Genomic DNA, 23,571 nt, shown 5'->3' on the forward strand with positions numbered 1-23,571 from the left:
GCTGTGTGTCGGACAGGGTCGTCTGCAGTACGGGGGCCCCACAGGGAACGGTTCTGGCTCCGTTCCTCTTCACTATCTACACTGCAGACTTCTCCCACAATTCCACCCAGTGCTTCCTGCAGAAGTTCTCTGATGACTCTGCAATAGTCGGCCTCATCACTGATGGGGACGACAAGGAGTACAGAGGACTGACTCAAGACTTTGTGGACTGGTGCCAGCTGAACTACCTCCAGATCAACGCCAGTAAAACCAAGGAACTGGTGGTAGACTTCCGCAGGCACAAGCATTCTCCACTGCAACCACTGAACATCCAGGGTATGGACATTGAGGCTGTGGACAGCTACAGGTACCTTGGTGTTCATCTGAACAATAGACTGGACTGGACTCATAACTCAGACGCCCTCTACAGGAAAGGGCAGAGCAGGCTGTACCTGCTGCGGAGACTCAGGTCGTTTGGAGTGGAGGGCCCACTCCTGAAGAAATTCTATGACTCTGTTGTGGCTTCTGCTATCTTTTATGGTGTGGTCTGCTGGGGCGGCAGCATCTCTGCTGGGGACAGGAAGAGACTGAACAGGGTGATCCGAAGGGCCAGCTCTGTTCTAGGATGCCCTCTGGACCCAGTGGAGGTGGTGAGTGACAGGAGAATGGCGGCTAAGCTGTCATCCCTGATGGACAACATCTCCCACCCCATGCAGCAGACTGTGACAGCACTGAGCAGCTCCTTCAGTGGGAGACTGCGGCACCCACAGTGTGGGACGGAGAGATTTCGCAGGTCTTTCCTCCCCACTGCTGTCAGACTCCATAATAAAGACTTTAACTGATCAAGCACACACATCCATACATATGCAATAATACTAAGTGCAATAATCCTTTCTGTCATCGATGTATTTTTACTCAGTTGTATATAGTATTTGTATTTGTATTCTATTTTTATCTTATTGTATATTTATTTTATTTTATTCTACTGTATATAGTATTTTATTTTATTCTATTCTGTACAGTTGTGTACTGTATTTATTCTTATTGTATTCTAATTTTTGCCTCATAACTTTTGCACTGTCCACTTCCTGCTGTGACAAAACAAATTTCCCACGTGTGGGACTAATAAAGGTTATCTTATCTTATCTTATCTTATCTTAACTAAACAAAGCAGTTCTTATCATCCTTAATGTGGACATCTTAAACTGAAATATCAACCTTTAAGTTATGGATGAATTTTGTTGCACCTATTTTTTGGCTTGCCAGGAGATCTTTATGTATTTTTACAGTCTGTAATTTGCCAGAAGCACCGCGTACTGGAAATCCAATCCAATCCAAAAGAGACAGTATGAACAGTGTGACAGGTAAAGACTCGCCTACAAAGATATAACTTAGCAGATACTGAAGGAGAGATGAGTAGATCTCTAAGTATTTCTCTTGGCATAAACATCAACATCAACTGAAATGAGCTGATACTGTCAGACAGCAAGGAGTAAGTTCATTTCAACAACCTTAAAATAACAATAAAAGGATATGTGTGGAATGTATGCATCTACATTCTATTATTAAAGTAACATGTGAAATAACAAATATACATTTTTTTAAACTTTAAAAATTTTTCAGCATTACATTCAAAAGTATGCACTTATTCTTATCTACATTTAATGAGTCTTATTAATGTTACACAGCTCCAGCCTTTTGTTTCCCTTCTTCTCACCTTTCGACTTTCAAGATAACTTTCATAACTTTTCCTTCTCTTACACTTTTTCTCTTTCCCTCCTCTTCCCTCCCTCCTGCTGGATGTATTCACTAATGGCATGCCAGCATGATCGTCCTTGGGAGACGAGCCTTTTATTCCAGTAAGCCTTTTTCATTTCATTAGGCCTGGATTTATAGTGGTGCACACTTACGCTCACACTCTCGCACACACGCACAGAGGGTATATTTATAGAAGGCGATGGCACCATAAAAGCGTCCATCGGTTTCCAGGGGGAAGCCTAATGCCTGTGACACCACTTTTATTTATGCAGACAGGAGCTGTAGGGAAGACTATCAATGACACACACACACACACACACACACACACACACACACACACACACACACACACACACACACACACACACACACACACACACACACACACACACACACACACACACTCTAATGACATGTGTGTATGGAATAGATCTGGAAACAGTCACAAAAAATTAAAAATCATACATATGTGTATATAAAATATATAACTTATATTTAAGGTATAGACAAACAGGTATTCAATGAAAATCAGATATTCCACGTGTGTGCACCCCCGTCTCTGCTGCACATCTGGGTCTTCCTGCATCTGTGACCTTGTAGTGTTACCCCCATTAGTTCAGTAGGGTCCATTAGCACTAATTGAATTAAGGTAAGTTCCAGGATCACTAAGACAGAATCTAAATGAACTGTCTATGCAGTGTAGCTTTATTCTGTTTCTCTTTCTTTCTCTCTCTCTCACACACACACTGCCTTCAAAATACAATTTTTCTTTATCCTGAAGCACACACGACTGCAGTGCAAAGTGTCACTTAGCTACCAGGTTCACCAGATTTCAACATGAATCCTCATATCTTTTACAAGTTACATGTAGTATTAGGCCATATTTTTCATGCTGAAATATTCAGATTTAAGCATCAGCGGTAATCAAGTTTTAAAAATCTATTAATCTTCTCAGTGGAGACGGATATACTACATGCTATAAGGCTATAGGACAATTTAATCCATTTAACTCTATGTTGCTCCATGTTTACTACACCACTCGTCAGCAGTGAAGCAGGTACTTTCAGCTACATCAGCATTTAGTAGGGTTTTAGCGTGTGTGCCACCACACGCTAAAACCGTAATAAAGGCAAACATGCATTTATTACGGCATGTTTGCCTCTTTCTTTCATTCTTTAGTTTGTGAAATAAAACGAACAAAAGCTGAAACAGAAAGAAACAGAAAGACTCCTTTGCCTCTTGCTATATTACATCACTTTTACTGCTTGTTAGGAAGCTTTTATTGTACCCCTGTTAACATAACTGTTTCTTTCAACTCAGTTGCTGTTATCTTCACATTACCAGTGTCTCATTAGCTCCATTTTTAATGTACGAGGTTGTGCACCCACAGAAAAACATGGAGCAAGACAGTAGCCCATGACAGTAGCATGCTATGCAGTAATGACTGTCACATCGCGCTGCAATTAAACACATGTAAATAAACTGGGGGAATAACATAAATGCACTTTTTGTCTTTCCTTTTGTCTATTCTGGTCCCACAGTAATTTATCATCTTAATAATAAATACCAATTCAGTAAATTTACAAACTGTATTTGAATGCAACATTCTAGCAAAGCAATCCTGAAGTCAAGTCTCGAGGTGCCTTGACGTAAATGCAGCTTATTAATTTCAAGCTATAATTATTGGACTGAAATAAAGGCAGTTCACTGGATCTCTAGCATGCTGCTCATTAATTGCACAACCCTATACTATTTATCACCTGGATGGAAACAATATAACACTTTTCTGGCTTGCATCAGCTTCAGGAAGTCTTGGTGCCACTTTCATTTTCTCCAGTCTTGGGTAAAACACTCAAGACTAAAGGAGAATGTTTGTTTATTGGATCGTTGACTTCAACGGTTGGAAAATTTGGCCTGAAAATGTCATACCAGTAATGAAAAGGCAACTGATTATATTACAACTTCATTCCTTCCACAGTTCTCTTATCATGGGACAAATGACACAAAATGGTACTAGTCTTACCTTTTTCTTGTCCAGTTCAGCTTCTACAGTCTAGTTAATGACTGCCTAAAGGGCAATTCCTAATCGTCAACAGTCTCATAGACATTCTTTTGGCGAGAAACTACAATCAAAACCGTCTGATATCAAAAACAACGCTGCTCTAATCTGAACCTGACATCCAGCCGCAGTGCCATCATTAGTGTGATGGTAACTCTCTTCTTTGTTATTATGTCTCCACTGACGCATGTGACATCGTCAGGTCAAACTAAAATGACCAAATTTTCTTCTTTATCCAGCTTACTGTTATTTTCAAAAAGTAGTCATTACATAACTTAACTAGGAGAGACTGAGCTTTTTTACAATTAAAATATCCCTTAAATCAGGAGTGGGGAACTCCAGGCCTCAAGGGCCAGTGTCCTGCAGGTTTTAGATCTCACCCTGGGTCAACACACCTGAATCAAATGATTAGTTCATTACCAGGCCTCTGGAGAACTTCAAGACATGTTGAGGAGGTTACTTAGCCATTTAAATCAGCTGTGTTGGATCAAGGACACATCTAAAACTTGCAGGACACCGGCCCTCGAGGCCTGGAGTTGCCCCACCCCTGCCTTATATTGACAGCATAAAAGTTACACTGCAAGACAGTTTCAGGAATACTAAAAACCTCCAATGGTCTTCAGGATTTTAAGGGTCAATTGTGATCTTAATAAACTGCATACTGTGTGAAATTCTAAAAGAAAAAAAAACTGCAATTATATCCACCAAACTCTTGAATGAACAGCTTTGCTTTAGGGCTAATTGTATGCTTGGTTTCATACATGAAGCAAACGTGACCTAGATATTACACTATTTGACTTCAGGGAGTGCTAAACCAGTCCAACTGCTCAAATGCTGCTGCTTAGTTCTCAAATGGAGCTACCCTTGCTCAGCAAATTTGCCCCTATCACCATCCATGTGTACACACCACACTGGATTTTCCACTGCTTTGAAATACTTGAAAACTGTTTGCTCCCTTTGAGGCTTTCTGCAATATTTTAATGTACAGTCAGATTTATTTAGAAAATGACACATAAAACAAAATAAGCTAGAAGTTCCTAGGAGTCTGGGGGCTATCAGTACAGCTGTATTTTGTCCAGTCAGCTAATGCAGAGAGATGAAACGGTTCTTATTAACTTGGTTGGGGTAATAAACCAGCAATTAAAATGAAGTGAAACAATTAAACCGTCAAAAACGTATTCTCTTGATGAAAACTGTTAATTTGATGACAATGCTGCACAAGGGATCATCCTCATTTATTAACAATACAGCCTTTTTTACATTTTTGAAACAATTTAAACGCAACTGTTAATCAACATTGTCGAAAACGTTGTAGAGTGTGTCGTTCAGTAAACAGAAAGGGACAAGAGACACTAACCTCGATGACACGTGAATCGAAATCCTCGTAGGTTTCTGTGGACAGAGGAAAGAAAGACAAAGAAAGAAAGAAGTTCAGATAACAAAGCTTTAACACGCAAATGCATTTAAGCGCACACATCCGTACACACATACACTATAAACCGATTAACCAGGCGAGCGTAACAAATACCCAGAAGCCCTTGCAGCAGCGTAACGGGTCTGCACTTTTCATTGTCAGTGACCTTTGAAGGATGTTACTCTCCCAAATGCACCCCGTTCACTTCTAACCAATTAACAACAAACAAAGGAGAGCTGACTCAAAGGCTCCAAGGGGAGGACACACACACGCACACACACCCCCACCACAGCTGGTATATTGACCCAACATCTGTAGGAGACCAAAGCTGATCAGAGAGAAGTAATCAATTTCCAGCTCCCTTCACATCACATTCACCAAACCCCGAGTGTATCCTTGGAAGCGCGAGAACAACAACGTCAGGACAGCGCGTGAAAGAAGGTGTTCGGGCATGCAGGGGGGAAGGTGTGTATGTCAAGGTGTGAGAGGGCTTGTTAGCATAGAGGCAAGTGCAAAGGGAAGAGAGATATAAAACTAAGGAGGATGTGAACCAAGCAGAATCTTGTTCCCTCATCCTTTGTGGTTCGAGGTAAACAAGCTCAACTCCAGCAAAGACTAATGTTTAAAGATATAATGAGGCTGGGAACAGGAGGCTAGCTGCTTCATCAGTGAATCAGCCGGAATTAGCCAACAGTGTTCCTCAGAGTTTCAGATGAAGAGTTGACTGGGCAGGAGCCCAACACTACGGGCTTCAGAGCAAAGCTCTCTATATGCACCGGCATTTGGCCGAACAGCTGGTTACATTATCATATTAAGTTTTTACTCTAAAAATAGTTTTTGATCATTGGACTATGATGCATGACACATGTACATCGTATGGCCAGTGAAAAAGATTCATTTTCCAATGATTTTGGATTTTTTGTTAATCACTCGTGAAGCAAATAAAATCAGATGATCACAGACACAGGATAAGATACAAACTTAAGACATTCATACAAAAGATATAAATATATTTGTTTTCCCAACTTTCATCAGCGGTTTACTTTTTGAATTATCCTGTCACTGAGTTCTTTGGTTTAAAAATCTCCACAAAATTAGTTTATTTCTATTAAATAAGAGTGCATTTATGTTTCTAGCAAGAATACATCAACAGTCACTGTGGAATATATTGACCAAACTTTGTGTGAAAGATTTTAAATTACCTTTCATAAGTTTTAATTGATCATTAGTTGTCAATAATTAAAGTCTTATGGGCTCCACTGTAAAAGGGGTTGGAGATGGATTTTAAACCCACTAAATGATCAGCAAAAGCAAATTTGTTTCAAGAACAATCACAATAGGATGTTTTAAAGCTATCGGCAATTCATGACACTCATTATGCGATTTCTTTCTAGTAGGATAACTCCGAAGTCGGTACCAAGTCTACATAAAAATAATGTAAACGTTACAATAATCACTTTTCCTTTAGTTCAAAAAGCACCAGAGAGGCAACTGATTCGGGAGATAATGTGCAACAACAAAAACAACAGAATCCTAGGCAAAAATGTGTCAGGAGACTGACATCTGGATCTGTAAAAAGAATTAAAAATAACAAGTTTCATATACAAACTTTATACCAAGAAAATGTGATGAAAATACTGGTGCTTGTGTTAGCATTCTGAACAAGCTACATACAGTTACAGTCTGTTACATTTTGCTTCACAGAGACTTTATCCTTGTCCCAACCAATTATAAGGACCTATCATTGCTGTCATGGTCCACATGACTGTGATTTGTAGTCACATTTCTGGGAAGTGGCACATCAGGTTACAGGTTACAGCTGTGGTGTGCTGTAAATTGAGTTTTAAGGCTGTGGTTATAAGACATTCCATTCAAGGTGTGATGGACCAACAGCCCTGCATGGTTCATTGCAAAGTAACAGTGTGGTCATTTGGGTTTCTTGTACAGGAACAGGGGGGGAAAAGGCAAACAGCGTGGGAGGAACGAGAGAAGCCGAGAGGGTGATGGAAAAGGAAATGGAAGAGAGAAAATAATGAATTGAGAAATGACTGGAAGACATGAGGAATGGGAATAGGAAAAGAAATCTGGGGTAAAAAGACAAAGAGTGAACAGGAAAGCCACAGAGAGCAAAAAAGAGAGGGATGTCTTTCTAAATTAGGAAATTGTCCCATTTGACACTTTTGTCAAATTCTCATTTTCATCTCTAGCAGTGAGCCCCCATGCTGACCTCCTTCTGCTCTCTCTCTATCGCACACATACACACCCAGCATGCCTCTTATTACACTTGTATTGCTTCATCCACCTCATCTCTCTCCATCACTATAGTCATCATAACGTCTCGCTGTGTCTTTCAGTGTATATCTAAGTGAGGTGCCCCTCTGAGACCTGCTGTGTCATGATCTAGACTCTTGTTATTCCATGAGAGTGAGGTGGAGATGTCTGCACTGTGACGGTCAGCTCAAGCTGGTTGTATTTTGTTCTGCTACTTTTCTGGATTCACTAAAGACTGTTGTAAATACAACAAGGAGCAAATTGAAGGACACTGTTACCTAAACCAAGTAGGTCATGTTTTTGAAAGCATTTACGGCTCATTTTACTTGTAAACGCAGTAGTTCGAAAGGTTCTGATAAAACTTTGTATGGGTGTAGAGCAATGAGTGGGGTCATATTAAAAATCCATTAAAATTTGGCTTGCATCCACCACGGTCTACAACTTAATGATTTAGAGTTGAAAATTGACAAAAAGCCTTAAAACTATATCTACATAATTAACTACAGTACTGTGGGACGATTTCAAATATCATTGACCTCTGACCTCTCCTTTGCTGTCAACAGATTGACCTGAGAGTCAAAGTGATAAATAGCTCTATATAGCATTATTAAGATGACAAAAGGTTTTCCGGTTGAAATACTTTTTGAGCATAGTTGATTAATTTTAACAGTGTAACGGTATAACAGCAAGACTTTGTGAGCATTTAGGTATGATTTACCTCCATTGGGTCCAGGGTCAGGCGGCCCCAGGCTGATTCCCCCCCAGGAGTTTCCTGTCCAACCTCTCTCCCTCTTCACCTTCATCTTCCTCCTTCTCTCCCACTCATCCCTCTGACGCACTGCAGAAAAACACAACAGACGAATTTTTGCAGAGGTCACAGCTGACTACAAGGAGCACAACACGATAAACATCAAAGGTGCTATCTGTCAATGTCAAATTAACTGTGTAATTACTATTAACAAATGAGATCACAGTGGAGACAAATTAGCGGCTTCTATGTCCCAACAGTGGCGCTTGTTTTTCAAGATTAAGACCTCATTTACCCCCACTGCTCCTTCTTGGTGGCTCGTGAAAAGTTAATTTATTTTTCCAGAAAAATGATTTTTCTTTGGCTTTTCTAACGCTCAGAAGCGGAATATAAGCTGACAACTGATGGACAGCTGTGATATTGGATAACATAGCTGGCAAAATGTCAGTGCATTCATAAAGTTGCACAGGTTTGTGATCATTTTGTGCTTCTGCGCAGATAACAGTGACATGTGATGGGATATTTGTGTGTCTTCACCTAGTTCAGCTTGAACCTCCTGCTGCTCAGCTTCGCCTCTTCGACTCATGCTCTGCAAAGCGCCATCCTTCAACACTGGACTGTTGAGTCCAGGCCACAGAAAACCGCCACGACCTGGAGGTTAAAAAGAGAAAAAAAGGAAATCAATTACAGGAATAAAGAATGAGAGGAAGAGAAATTAGTACTAATTATTTTGCAAACATTTGTATTTTCTTTGTATATATGGATCTAAGGCCATGATACTTGCAGTGTGTGGATAAAAACAGCTGTTGACAGCTGTGGACACCGAGTGAAAATAGTTGTTCCCATTATCTTCCATACCTGAGAGAGCTCTGCGGGATTCCAAAATGATGGATGCTCTCTTGCAGAGCATTAATAATTTAACACTAAGTAATGAATATTCTAGTTTGTCATCCTCATCAGCTGCTTCTTAGCTTCAGCGTGAGTGTCAGTGTGTGATTGGCAGCGCTTGTGTTAACAGCTGAGCAGGAGAAATTTATGCACTTCAGAACAAAGGAAATCATTTAGACAATTCAATTGTATTATTTAAAGAGAAAATTATAGGAATTAGATTTTCTGTGTTTTACCAGCTTTACTCTTCTGTCAAGAAGTGAATTAAAGAAAGGCACGCAGTGGAAGTCTCACCCTCTCCAATGGTCTGTCCTCGGTTCAGATCTCTCCTTAGTTTGCGATTGGTACGCTTCCCTCGACCCTTTCTTGCTCCAGCACCGGACTCAGCCAACACACCTCTCCATAGCTCTTCAGCCGTTACTGTAAACACACACACTCACAGTTAAACACACACACATTAAACAAAAATGGTCATACCATGTTTGAGAATAAAGGTTATCTATGGTTGTGGATGGTTATTGAGTTATGACTGACAAGCCGTTAGGCAGTGAAGAAGCGGTTTCACAGTCCAAGCCACACCTCTTGTCACATCTGTCTTTTTATGACTAACATGGTGGTGAAAATCTAGAGACTTCAGAAACCAATGGTTAAAGTCCCGGTAGTTACAACCATCTTTCAGACTGTCTGTGATTTTACCTTTGTTTAGTTCTTATCACTCTTATCAAGGTCTTTTCTCAACATCTTTTATGGTTCACATATTTAAAAGTTTTATTTTTCTTACATGAAAATGTAAAAAAGGCTTTAAATGTTTGTTTTCTACAGATTAGCTGTATGAAACTAGCCTTTTTCTCCAAATGCATTAAAGGTTTTAGAATTTCACTGTCAGTAAATGACAGATTTGTTTTTCTGATTACTTGAGACCTAAAACAATTCATACACGAAAGATAAAACTAAATGATTAGTATTTGACAGCTGATAAATCACTTAAATGACTTTTGATTAAAAAATGAAAATATTAAATACGTTTTCAAATGTGAGAATTCACTGCTTTTCTTGGTCTCACATTGGGGTAAATTTGTATTTGGGGCTTCCTGTAATTGTTGGACAGACAAAACAAGACGATAGTTATTTTCAGCACCTCACTGAGTGAGCTAATACCAGAGGACTGTTAGCAGTGACAACAATTTGAAACAGATTAAAATATAAGACACACCTGAAACAGTCTTATTAAAACAAGTGTCTCTTCTGCTAGCAGGAAAAATGCTGCCAGCAGAGTAGATTTAACTACTCATCTGCCACACCTTCACCTTGACTTTCGCTCAACTCACCAAGTCAAAACACTTAAGAGTCAAAAGATCATAAACATTTCAGAATTTGGGTCCGTCCTCTCAGAGCTGACAAATAAAAATGTTAAACAGTAATCTCACAATGTAAGATCTAACTAATGTAATGTGAGAATGCTTGGAGCCTTGCCCCTTTAAAAGCCACAAATAAGGATGTTCAGTAAGTGACATAAGGGAGCACCAGGGACCGTAACTAAAAGCTAATAAATTTGCAGTGGCTATACAGCAATCACTGTAAAGTGGTAATTCATCACCAAAGGCCCAAGTAAGGATCTGCAGTACATCCACTGATTCAGACATATCTGAAAATCAGTAAGCAACATGCACAATAAAAAGTTAAATAGCCCAATTAAATATTTATAAGCGAATACTTAAAGAGTCTTCCTGGAGAAATACAAGCCAGGGACAGAGTCAATGTAACGCGACAGGCTGTTTGACAGTGTGTTTTTCATGTAATCACAATTCAAACTGAAAGTGTGACGTGTTGACAGGCACAACATTTTCTTAATTACACGAGAAATGCTGAGGCATTGACTGTAAATGATTAAGACTGAAAAAAGGAGTAGTTATGAAGCGGGTGATGAAGCATGGCAGAGAAAGCAGGAGATAAAAAGAGATGTTTTGACAGCTTCATATATGCCCACTTCAAACACTGTCATCAGTCCTGACATGAATTCCAAACAAGCTCTGCTAACGTGCATTTACCAGTGAGAACATCCCTTTGAACATGGCCAGATGAATCCGGACACTATAATAATATGCACCCATTTAGAGCAGGGCGATATGACCAAAAATATTTATCACGATATACATTTGAAAATTTGCGATAACGATATAACTGACGATGTAATTGACACTAGACAAAATTAGAGATGGCACGATACCACTTTTTTATGTCCGATACCGATATCATAAATTTGGATATCTGCCGATACCGATATGAATCCGATATAGTGTTTTTTAATCAACAAAACTGTTTTTTTAAATATCTTGCTGCATTTTGTATAAGTTCATACTCAAGTTTAAAACCACAACTACACTAAAGCTATTCTGTTATACCTGTATGCAAAAAAAATATTTCATAGTTCAGCAATACTGATCAATCTAATAAACTTAAACCTACACCATCCTCCCTATTCTGGTATTTTAAAGAGTACTTAGCGTAAATATTAAGCAACCAAACTAATAGGGTTCCAACTCCCAGCAACAACAAAAATAAATAAATAAAAAATAGGGAACCACCCCTCACGCTCCACCTCATGATGCTTAATTGACGTAATCAACCTTAATTTGATGCAGTGTGAAAAAAAATGCACAGAAATCAATTTTTTTTCAAGAAATATTGAATAGATTCAACATCTTTCTTCAACAAAATTGCAGACTGCACAGATGGTACCTTCCCAAAGGAAAAAGTACTATAGCTTACTAGGGTATATATATTAGACTTAATAGTTACTATATACAGTAATGGACTTCTATTCATTTTACATCAAATTAAAACTTTGGGTGTCAGATAATTATTTATTAAAAGCTAGACATTTTAAATGAGAATAAGAAAGAAAAGTATGTCTTTGTGCCCCCTTTTCCCTGTTAATGCCCTATCGGCCCCCCTGGCTAAACTTTGCTAGATCCGCCCCTGCACAGTTACCAGCGTCAGCTACGTAGAAAAAGATCCTGGTGTAGAAAGTAATATTAAATAAATTCTAACAACAGCTTATCAAGCTTAAACGTGCTGCTGTTGTTTATCCACTGGTTTCCTCTTTCTGGTGCAAAGTGGGGCAAAAACAAACATGAGAGACGGACTCGCGACAGAAAAGCCGATCAGCTGATCATTAAGCAGTTTCATGATTGAAGTAGCAGCAAGAAGACGCAGTCGCTCCATATATCATTTGTTAAGCTTAACGCAGGAATGCTTTACAAACATTCAGAGATGGACATAAACACTTGCTTTACTTCTCTCGGGATAACTTTGTCGGAGATGAAATGCCGGGTTGCTAGCGAAGCTCCACATGCTATCCAGACCACCGACAGGTCCCGCATGCCACAGCCGCTCTATCACGTGATGCATACTGCTCCGACGTGCTAACGTTCTGAGGCGAGTTACGGCGTGTTGCAAGTTTTGTGAGGTGCTTTCGTGATATTTAATGGATCGGATTACATTTTTTATTTTTCTCCGATATCCGATCCAGTAATTTAGGTCAGTATCGGACCGATACCGATACGTAATATCGGATCGGTCCATCTCTAGACAAAATACTTTACAACTCCACAATTTTATTAGGGCAAAAAAACCCATCAATGTATTTTCACTTAAACAAGGAGCTGTTTTTTTTATGTGCATTAAAGTTATATAAAAATTTAACAGTGCAAATGCAAATTCCTCGCTGACAGTTTAACCAAAAGGCATTTCCAGTGGAAATTGGCCGACATATCCTCAGCATAACCATGTATAATATCCACAAAACTGAAAAAGAGGTTATACACACGCAATACGGTAATATTATGTTGAAGCACAGTACGTATCACTCCGCGAGGCTCCTGCCTAATATAGCCGTAATGCTCCGACAAGCCATCAAGTGGTGCAGGTTCGTAGCTTAGCAAAGTCGTACTAAAACATTGGACAGATTTTCGAGCGCCGTGTACGACATAAAATCATTTCGAGGTCAGTAAACAAAACCAGAATTAATATATAAGGCACACGGGATTATAAGGGGCACTGTCGATTTTCAGAAAAATCAAAGGATTGGAAAATACGGCACACTTAAAATCAAACAACACAGTAATAACGATGGTCCGCTAGCATGCTCTACCAAAAATAGTGCTTTGTTGTGTATCTGACGGACGAAAGCTAAACTAGTTCCACACCACTGAAGCTGCAGCATTATTACAAACCCATTCTGGTTCATCCGCTTCATTTAACGATCCACTTTCGCTCTTCTCATTCTGCGTTGCAGCCATGTGCGTATGTAAACACAGGCACTGCGTATGCGCGTTTTACCCACATTCTATCGCGATATTTCATTTTCTTGTCGTTGCCCAACATTATACCGGTATTACCGTGAACGGTATGATATGGCCCAGCCCTACACCCATTAACATTTGGTTTCAAGAAATCACCTGTAACTGTCTCGATTGTTGTACAGGCTTTAAGCAAAGCCTGAAGAACGTCACTGCTGAGATTTTCTCCCATTCAGACTGACCATGAGTAAGTGTTAATAATGTTAATATGTTCCACTGATCCAATTAATTCACAACACTTAAGGAAAATACATTTTATGAACTGTTGTGTTTTTCATTTTTGTTGTTTTGGGATTTGTTATACTTGTGCTTTGCTACTGTTTTCATTTTTGAAATGGAGTAGTTGATAAGTTTTGAAACTCAGGGCCATCCCTGTTATAACCTGTGTTATATAAGGAGACAACTTAAAACATTCTAAACAGCTATGCTTTTGCAAGTCATGCTATGGTGTACTTTTAATATTATAGTGGGAGGATGATGGCTGGAGAGAAGAGTTTTCAAAATCATAATTTCATAAACTTACGCTTGTTGAAGAAGCTGCCGTGTCTTGTTTGCTGCGATGTTGTTGGAGGGAGCGGTGAAAGTGCAGGGTGTCTTTGCAGAGACGCAGCTGAGGCTCGACTTGCCAAGAGAGACGCCTGTACAACTCCTCCTACAGCACGGAGAGATGCTGCACCTGTAGACCAAAGACACCAAAGAAAAGGCAGATCTTATTAAAACTGCATTACTTGCATGATGACAACATGCAAAGATAAAGTCATGAAAGTATGTCCACTCAAGTCAACAGCTGGGCTAATAACCAAAGAGAATACATTAAATGAGGATATATAAACCACCAAGTTGTTGTAGAATTTCACTAGGTACATTTTCACATGATATAAAAAATATGATGCTAAGGGTTTACTTCCCTAGCATACACAGCAAAGTCACAAGTCCAGGCATATCTTAGATCATCAGCCTCCACAATTTTTTAGTAAAAAGGGAGCTACTTCAGCAAAACACAATACTTTACAAACATACGAGACAACTGTTTCTGCTGAAAGTGAAAACAGCAGACATGTTCTGCCACTCGTGGCAAAAGCGGACCATTGAGCACAATCAGGTTATGAAGGCACACAACAAATACTCAACACTCAACTCAAGCATCTTTGGAGCACTTGCTAGTTAAATGCCATATAACAGTAAGAGCAAAAGGTGTAACCGATGCAGTCGCACGGCGGAAAAGGTGAACTGTAAGCAGATGGTTAAAAAGAAAAAAAATTTTTTTTTTCAGTTTTTATATGTGACAATACTGTGCAGACTCCTGAAGAGCTACAAGGTGAAGTTACTTTGGTTATTGTTAAGCAGTTACACTCTACTTTCACGTAGGATTTCCAGAGAAAACACTACCTGGGCTACGTTTCTGCTCATATTTGTCCTATGCTGTGTCACTGGATATAATGTTGCTGCCACTTTGTGGCAAGAGATTGACACTTTCTTTCTTTTTTGTCATCAATGACACTTGTTAAAACAGCAATGGCAATCACTGATAAAATGTTATTTATCACATTTTGTTCTTTTTTAATCGTCAGAAATTATTATAATAAATAATAACAATAAAACATTTTATTTGTAGGCGCCTTTCAAGACCCCCAAGAACAGTAAAATACCAAAGTTGAAGTATGCATAAAAATAACAGCTGGAAAACACCATACAATTAAACGTACGGTAAAGAATTATAGAATAAGCAGTGCAGAATCAAACAGGCTTAGAAATAAGTTCTTTAAGGCTACAAACACTAGATTATACACCTGAAAGGTGTACCTAACAAAGGCGACACTTTATGAAGCACACAGCTATTCTTTCAAGTCTATTTCGCAGAAATAATTCTCAGAACAACCAGTTTCACATTTAAACCATTACATTCTGTTACTTGATCAATATTTAGGGCATAGCAAAATCGATTAGGGAGCAATGGTGGAGTACGTGTAACCCGAAACTTGCAACACAGACACAGTACCACCCAAAAATGAACACAATTTGCTGAATATGTCTTCAATTTAACTCCCTGGATGCTGCTGTTAGTGAATGCAGTTCAGGTTTTTGGCTGAAGTGAGCAATTTTCACGATGTGAGTGATGATGACAGGCTCTTCCGGGTCAACTAAGCAAACCGGAGCAAAACAGTAACAATTCAAAAACATCAAGACAATAAATACACTGCACTTTATAAAATGGGCTATGTTTAAAAAGCTGTGAAACAGAAAAAAGGGAGAAATAATTCACCTCCAAGTGTGATGCGGAGGGCACAGCACACCCCGATGGATGCCGCCATCTTGGAATTCTGAAGGACCTCTTACAGGACAACTGGGGGTGTCTTACGATGCCTGTTGAAAAATCGTAAAATACAGCGAATTTCCATTTCATAGTGATTGAGTATAATTTTCTTCCTGTAATGATCTTTGATCTTGTTTCTTTATATTTTGCTTACAAGGAGTCAGACTTTTTTATATATATATATATTTTTAAAGTGGGATATCACCTCTGCATGAAGCTCAGAATAGTTATGAAATGTCCTTGCTACAAATATTCCACTGTCAACTTTTAGTTACATGAGGCACATAGTGCACAGAGGTTGCCAACTTTTTGCAGAGTCAATCACTAGAGACCTTCAAATTATGTGACCTTCAGATTCGCTCAAGAACAGTACATACAGAGATTCATAGTATGGGTTTCCATGGCTGAGCATCCAAGCCTTACATCACCAAGCATAATAAAACATGCCGGATCAAGTAGTGTAAAGTACTTTGGACTCTAAAGCAGTGGAGACGTGTTTTCTGGAGTGATGAATCGTGCTTCACAGTCTGGAAAATGGTTCTTGTCTGTCTTTATTGTGCCATGTGTAAAGTTTGGTGGAAAAGAGAATTATGGTGTGTTGGTGTATGTGTGTGGTGGGCTGGAATCATATTAAATCCTATGGATAAAGAATGGGGTCGCATATGTTAGCAAAGGTAGGTGAGCAAAAGCCTTTGGCAATATAGGGTGCCATCTTGAAAGCATCTGATTGGCAACAGCTTCATTTTTCAACATAACAATAAAGCCAAACACACTGAAATATAAAAATACTATCACTCATGAATTGTCCTCTCCAGAGCCTGGAGTTCACCATTGAAGCAGTGTGGGATTGTATTAGTAGAGAGCCAAAGAAATGGCATCCAAAATCTAAAGAAGAATTTTGGAATGTCCTTCAAGAAGTATTCCTTAAGGCTGCTTGAAGAAATTTAAAGACAGTTTCCCTAAGAGAGGTAAGGTGTTAAAGAATAAACATGATGACACCAGATATTGACTTTGAGGTTTGTTCAAACCCTACATTCTGTTTTTCCCTTGTATACCAAATTGCCATAATTGCATTTTTCATTGAATTGGTGCACCAATTTTTCTTAGCAAAATATAAACCGTGTTGGCTCACGAGTTTTGCACAGCTCTCTATTTGTAAATAACGTAATCATATCTTTGATTCCTTTATTTACCAAAAAGACTATGCTCTCTTTATAACTGTGTGTGTAAGTCTAACAAGCAATCTCACTCAGTTTCAAAAAGACACTCAGTGAAGAGTTTGAACATTAATGATATGTTTGTGGCTTTCTGGTAAGCTCTTATGTCTGAAAGAAGAAGGAGAAAACAAACAAGATTTTTTTTCCAATGAGGATGTCTGCTGGCTGCACATGAAACTCAACAAAGTCTTAGTTTTTCCTCTTTTGATATTAATTTTCACATTGAGAGGAGAGAAAACACGGTAATTACAATGTTGAGAAGCTGAGAAAAAGATGCAGGAGAGAGCTGAAGTAGCTGTGGGTAGAAAGACAGGAGGAAGGCATGAGAACAAACTGTGATGAGAGGGAGGAATGAAATGCTGTCTACAGAACAGGAAAAAGGAGGTGGATGTCGATGATGCACACAGCATGAATTGCAATGGCAATCTGAAGGACTCTCCTGGGAAGAAATGCATAGTTTAACATTCTGACAGTCAGAAAATATCTAGACATGGTTTAAAAAAATATCGGTCACTGGAAAAAGAATATCAAAACTTCATGACTCTGTATATTACTGTATATATAATGGCATCTTATGAGTGGTTGTAAATCGTACCTTAATACCCATATTATGTCAGTATGCACTGTAATTTTGTTGTCGTTAACCCAAACCTTTCCCATTTCTTTGAAGTGTATTTGTGCAAATCATTCAACAAGTATGTGAGCATCTAGAAACAGAAACTGAGCAGTGATGCTTGATCCATTTGAACATGCAAGCATGCTATTTGTATAATGATGCAAGCATGTGGCGAGCACCTACAGCGCACACACACACAGCTGTCGCTAAGCATGTGCAGCAGGCCACCAATCAGTGCCTCGTGCCTTTGGCCATGATTGCCATGCAGCAGAGTGATTGATAATTATCCTGTATGCATCTCAATTTCACCTTATTCAACATAATTTCCTCAGTATTACAGCCCTTTCCCCCGTAGATCTGCAATCAAAAAGCTGCTGAAGAAAGGACAGCCGTCCAGCTGTGTGTCAGCAGGAGATGGGAGCTCCCTGCTGTTGAAAGGATCAATGGCTTTCATACAGTAAGTTTTTCTATAATAATTGCCCCATAATGACAGCTTCATCCAGGGTTTTATGTAAAAGAGTGAGTCACTTTTCTTGGCTTTGTACAAGAGAGCGGAGGAGTGAAGAGTGGGAATATATATATATATTTGAGGTAAACACAGTGCTGCTGGAGTTCAGCGCAACTTCAGTCAAAGTAAGAGAAGTTTGTCATGCACAAGCTCTGCTAAATGTTGGTAATGTAATTTGGTTCCTGTCAGAGCAGAAGGGTCAGCATCGTCTTCTATATGGAGCAGGCTATTAGACTGAACTGAACAGTCACTTCAAACTGGCTGCAAAAACAAGTCAAACCTCACAGGCTGCTATGTTAACGTGTTCAAAATTAAAGATAAAATTATTATGTTTATAGCCTTGTAGTTTTTCATACCTATTATACCTATTTATATTCTGTTAAAGCTTAAAGCAGTGTGCGCCTGCATTTGACTGACAGTTATGCATGCACATAAAGAGTCTATCTTTGTCTGCTAGGTTTTACTTCTGGTAACTAATAAGGCTCATCTGGACCTCTACAATGTTTTGAAGCATTTTTAATGGAATATTACGGATTCAAATATTGGGGATGGATACAAGAGGAAAAACCACAATAACAACACTGGTCCGGCCGGGTTGAGTCAAACGCTGATTTTAATGATCACACGCGTGGGAGATGGACACCGTACGCAGACAGCATCAGATCTCAAAATGGTGGAGCATTGATCAAACTCTTATAGCCTCTAGTGGCCCCCACCTTATCATAAAAGCCTAAACATTCACATGCTTTCTCTCACACAGCGTCTAAGCTACGACCTTGGCTCCCTGTTTATCTGCTCCTGCTGAGATGGGGCAGAAAACTCCAGTATGTTCTGTTCTCTTCTAATCAGACAAATAAGGCGATGACTTTCTGCGAACAGTATTTCTTATAACTCAGCAGTATAATGCATCATAAAACAATATCATTCATTCACAATAAATCAGCAGTCTAATGTAATGCAAATCAGTTTAACAAATGCAATAGTTACCACCTTCTAATTCAGGAGAATAATGCAAACTAAAACTACATAATAATTCACAAACTTTAATTAGGGGTCTAACATGGCATAAAATAATATTATAATCTCACAGGAATTAGGTGAAAAAGGTGCTCATATAGTAGAGCTCTGAATGTAGCCTCTCATTCATTTCTTCTTCATAGCAGCAACAGAAGGTTATATATTACATCATGTTTACCTTTATTTACTGAGACGAATCAAACTGAATTGAAATACAGTATGAAAAGCAAAAGCAGTACAATTTTAACAAGCTCCCAAAATTGTTTCTGTTCTTTCCCTTCCTTAAGAATAGCTTCTTGACAGCCATACTTCCACTGAGACCATTCCTAATGAGGCTTCATTGAACAGCTGATGGATCAACCGAAGGGCAAGATGTATCTCTCAGGACTTGTGCCAGGTCTTTGGTGGATTATTTTTCTATTATTTAAGGACATTAATTTCAGATGCTATTCTCTGCTGCAGATACACAGGACAAACTGCACGCCATCACATGACATACTAAGTTTTTGGCTGATAGCTCTTTGCAAATTACCTTGTTGGATCAAAACTACCTTTTTATCCCTGTGCTAATGTATCTTTGACATTTTTCATATTCAACTGGAAAAAAATAGCAACAAATGATATGTTTCTGCAACAGGCTGTTAGAAAGAAAGTGCCCAAACATACAATTTAAAATTGGTTATTTAATAATATATGCGTAATATATGTGTTTTATATGCGTAAACACAACACTGGCTTGTGCTTTCAGTTAGGTGCCTCCAGAAAGCATTAAGAACTATTTCTTAAGATGACTTTAAAATGTACAAGATAGTCATGAACCACCCTTGCATATGTCATTTTGAACTCAGCACAGTCTATAGCTTAAGATTGCAAACAGGTGCAACAGGAGAAAGACCAATTTGTACATGCCCACACAGCCTCTAAAAGGAGCCTAATCAAACCAATCAAGTGAAAACACATGCGGGTGTGTATAAAATATCTCAGAGTGCATGCATGTTTGTACTGGCTACCAAATTTCTTTAAAACATTTTAAAACGGGTTTTACCTGAGAGGAAAATCAATATTCAAATCAAGTTGTACTATTTTTTAAATTCAGAATACATTATTTACAAACAGAATTGAGAGGAAAAACTTTAAGGGTTTTCAGAGTCTGTGGACTGTTAAGTTAGGCTTAGTTTTTTTTAACTGGGAGTCTTCAATGCTCCTGTCATTTTTTCCTCTTGAGACGATTAAAATCTGTGTTGAGCTGTGTGGCAACAAATATTATCCTTAAACACAGAGTACTGACTGGCACTGGCTATATCTAGAAATCTGTTACTGTAACTTAGCCAGTACGTTACACCTATTTAGCCTACAAAGCGTGTTTGCCACGCTTTTAATATATACAAAGCACAGTAGAATTGTTTTTTTAGAAAGCTCTTTAGTAATTGGCCTTTAAAATGTCAATGAACAGACTTTCATCTAAAGACCTCTAAGGTGTACTGGTGACACACACAACATGCTCACACACATTGACTTGAAACACTGAGTACAAACAGCCTGAGGAAGGAGGAGCATGGCAGTCAAAGACAGAAGCACAAAGACACAGCGAGAGAGGAAAGAAAAAAGTATCATCCATCTTTTCCAGGTTGGCTTTGGAGATTAGACATATATAACATTGCCTGTCAAAGACTCCCGTCTCCCTCTAGGCAGGGAGTCAGAAGTTGGGATGCCTGTGTGTGAGAATAATGATTTTAGTCTGCTTGTGTGTGTCAGAAAAAGTAAATTCCCAACAAAACTTTATTTATAACCCCTTTTACACTGTAGTGTAAGAAACAGTAGTGCAGCCAAGTATTAAATCCTTAACTGCAAAAAAAAAAATAAAACAATGCAAGCAAAAATATAACAATATCGAAGTCAATGTTTGAAAGTTAAGCATTACTCTGGGAGTCCTGCGGTTGATGTTTCTCCGTAATCCTGCAGCTAAAACAAACAGTCTCATTCCAAAGTCTTTAAATGATTTGTGAGGGTCTGTTACATTTTAAAGCACTTTTTGTTTTGACTTCAAGTTTTGACATGAAGGCTATTGTTCCAGAATCCCATTCATCTGGATTAAAAGAGTGATAGCAAAGAAAAGTCTGCAAAAGGATGATGAGGTGAGGATGGGCAGTCAATGAGAATGATGGCTGGTTCATGTCTGCTGAATGTTCCGCGTGCTCTCAGGATGTTACATAGTGCTGTCTTGTCAAGTGTCAATCCCACAAAAAAAGGGGGGAAATGGTGGTTGCTTGGTGATTGCATGGAGTTTTTCATATTCAGTGACCCTCAATCTCAAATTGGGACACTGTGTACACTTAGAACGCAAATAAAACAGAATGCAAAGACTTGTAAACCTCAGCAAACCACATTTTATTCACAATAGAACATAAAAACCACATCAAATGTTTAAAATGAGAAAATCCACCATTTCAATAAAAATATTAGCTCATGTGAGAGCAACACAAAAGGCTGGAAAATTCAGTGGTACTGAAGAGAAACAGCTGGAGGAACATTATGCAAACCAATTTAGGTTAATTAAAGCTCCACCGTGAAAAGTGAACATGATTCAGAATTTTTGGAAAACATGGTTCTCTGGACTAAAGAGGAGACGGGCCATTAGACTTGTTATCAGTACTCAGCACTGGTTCTGTGATTGCATGGGTGTGCAGTGGAACTGGCCACTTGCACATGTGGAAATGGACAATCAGTGCTGAAAGGTATATATGGTAACACCTGCTCCCATCTAGGCAGTACCTTCTTCAGGGAAGGCCTTGCATATTTTAGCAAGACAATGCTACGCCCTGTTTGAAACAAGCAGCTAGTGTTAGCAATCCCTTCATATGTTAGTCATGTCAGTGTTAAGATCAAATTTTTTTAACTACGACTAGCAAAAATTCTACAGTTTGCCATGTTGCAACATCATGTTTCTACAATAGTACAGAACTAATAAACCATTGCAAACGGCGAAGGTCCTGAATAGCTGAACAAATACATTTATTTATAGTTTGGACTCACACTTTAGGAAATTCAAAAGAGCCTTGAATTTACCCCAAGAAAGGAGTCAGAGACCGGTAGAGAGAGCAAAAGCCCAAACTAGCAGCAAACAGGAAGAGAAGGCATATACTTAGACAGTGAGCTGACAGCTTCTCCCAGCGGAGTTGTCTGTAGGTCATCTTAACGTGACGTGGATCGATACTCCAGCTCCCTGCTGTCCCCTCTCTGACACCTCCTCTTCCTTGCCTTTTGCTCCTCCTGCTCCTTTCCTCTCACAGACAGGAGGTGACATCGCACCTGGCTTTAACAGTACAAACCAATTAACAACTGTCAGTAAATCCTTCCTGGCTTTCTTCTAATCTTCTTCTTAGTGCAGGGAATCTCTCACAAAACATATGAAAAGCACCTTATATTCAGATCTGGCTGTAGATGTTTTTGTTCACTCATTTGGTTTAAGTGAACTTTGGATGCAAGATGGGCTGCAATCCAGAGGCGCAGCAATTTCCTAATGTTGTAAACCTGCTCAACATTTGGCAATAAACCCCTTTCTGATTCTGATTCTAATAGAGATAAATAGCATGGAGTAGTGTTGTAAGAAAAAGTCTTTGACTGAACATTTAATATTTTAATTAAATTTAATTATTTTAATTATTTAATTTAAATATGTGAACTAAGAAGCAATTTGCTTAATTCTTAAAATATTTTGTTTCCCTTGCCTCTACCAGTTCCCTGGTAGCCTTTCATAGAAAGCTTTTGCTCCTAGCTCTTATTGTTGTTCTTTTTAAATGTGTTGTCATTTTAAATTGAGGTCAAATTGAAAATCATTTCTATTCAGGACAAAGCGAAGGTATTGTGGTGGACCACTAGAGGGCTCCACTCACACTCAGTGTTGAGGAAGTGTGTTGCTGTGTTTTGTGGCGCGATGTGTTCAGTTGATGTGTGGAGAGGAATAAAGAAGGAGCGAGAACTAAGAGCTCCTTTTCGCCAGTTCCATCTGCGCCAGGTTTTCCAGCGTTTGGCAGCGCACGGCCTGATCATCAACCCTTCCAGTTGATGTGCCAGTTTGGGTTGCCTGTTCTGGATTTCCTCAGGCACCGCATTTCCGCTGAGGGTGTGGTTCCGTTGCCCGACAGAGTCCAGGCCGTTTTGGTTTTTCCGTGTCCCACGTCAGTTAAAGCGTTGCAGGAGTTCTTGGTGATGATCAATTTCTACAACTGCTTTCTCCCCAGAGCTGCCCACCTGCTACAGCCGCTCTATGCTGCCTTAAAAGGTAAAACAGCCAAAGATCCTGTTGACTGGCTGCCGGAACGCATCCAGGCGTTTTCCGCAGCCAAATCTGCGCTGGCTGATGCTACCCTGCTGGCCCACCCGTTTCCATCGGCGGAGATCGTGTTGACCACCGACACATC

The 23,571-nt window shown here is 39.2% G+C and overlaps 1 protein-coding gene across 1 annotated transcript in view; it reads right to left on the bottom strand.

Moving 5' to 3' along the window:
* Window positions 1–15,821, bottom strand: part of mrps5 (mitochondrial ribosomal protein S5) — a 31,873-nt gene extending 16,052 nt beyond the window's left edge. Inside the window, exons 1-6 of the mRNA XM_080868195.1 lie at window positions 15,742–15,821; window positions 14,002–14,154; window positions 9,412–9,537; window positions 8,767–8,880; window positions 8,200–8,319; window positions 5,154–5,188 (exon numbers count right to left, since the gene is read on the bottom strand). Coding sequence (XP_080724321.1) covers window positions 5,154–5,188; window positions 8,200–8,319; window positions 8,767–8,880; window positions 9,412–9,537; window positions 14,002–14,154; window positions 15,742–15,790 — 597 coding nt within the window. The 5' untranslated portion in view covers window positions 15,791–15,821. The remainder of the gene's footprint in view (window positions 1–5,153; window positions 5,189–8,199; window positions 8,320–8,766; window positions 8,881–9,411; window positions 9,538–14,001; window positions 14,155–15,741) is intronic.
* Window positions 15,822–23,571: the final 7,750 nt, after the last annotated feature.

The sequence above is a fragment of the Rhamphochromis sp. 'chilingali' genome (assembly GCF_963969265.1).
Source record: "Rhamphochromis sp. 'chilingali' genome assembly, chromosome: 20".
Taxonomy (NCBI): domain Eukaryota; kingdom Metazoa; phylum Chordata; class Actinopteri; order Cichliformes; family Cichlidae; genus Rhamphochromis; species Rhamphochromis sp. 'chilingali'.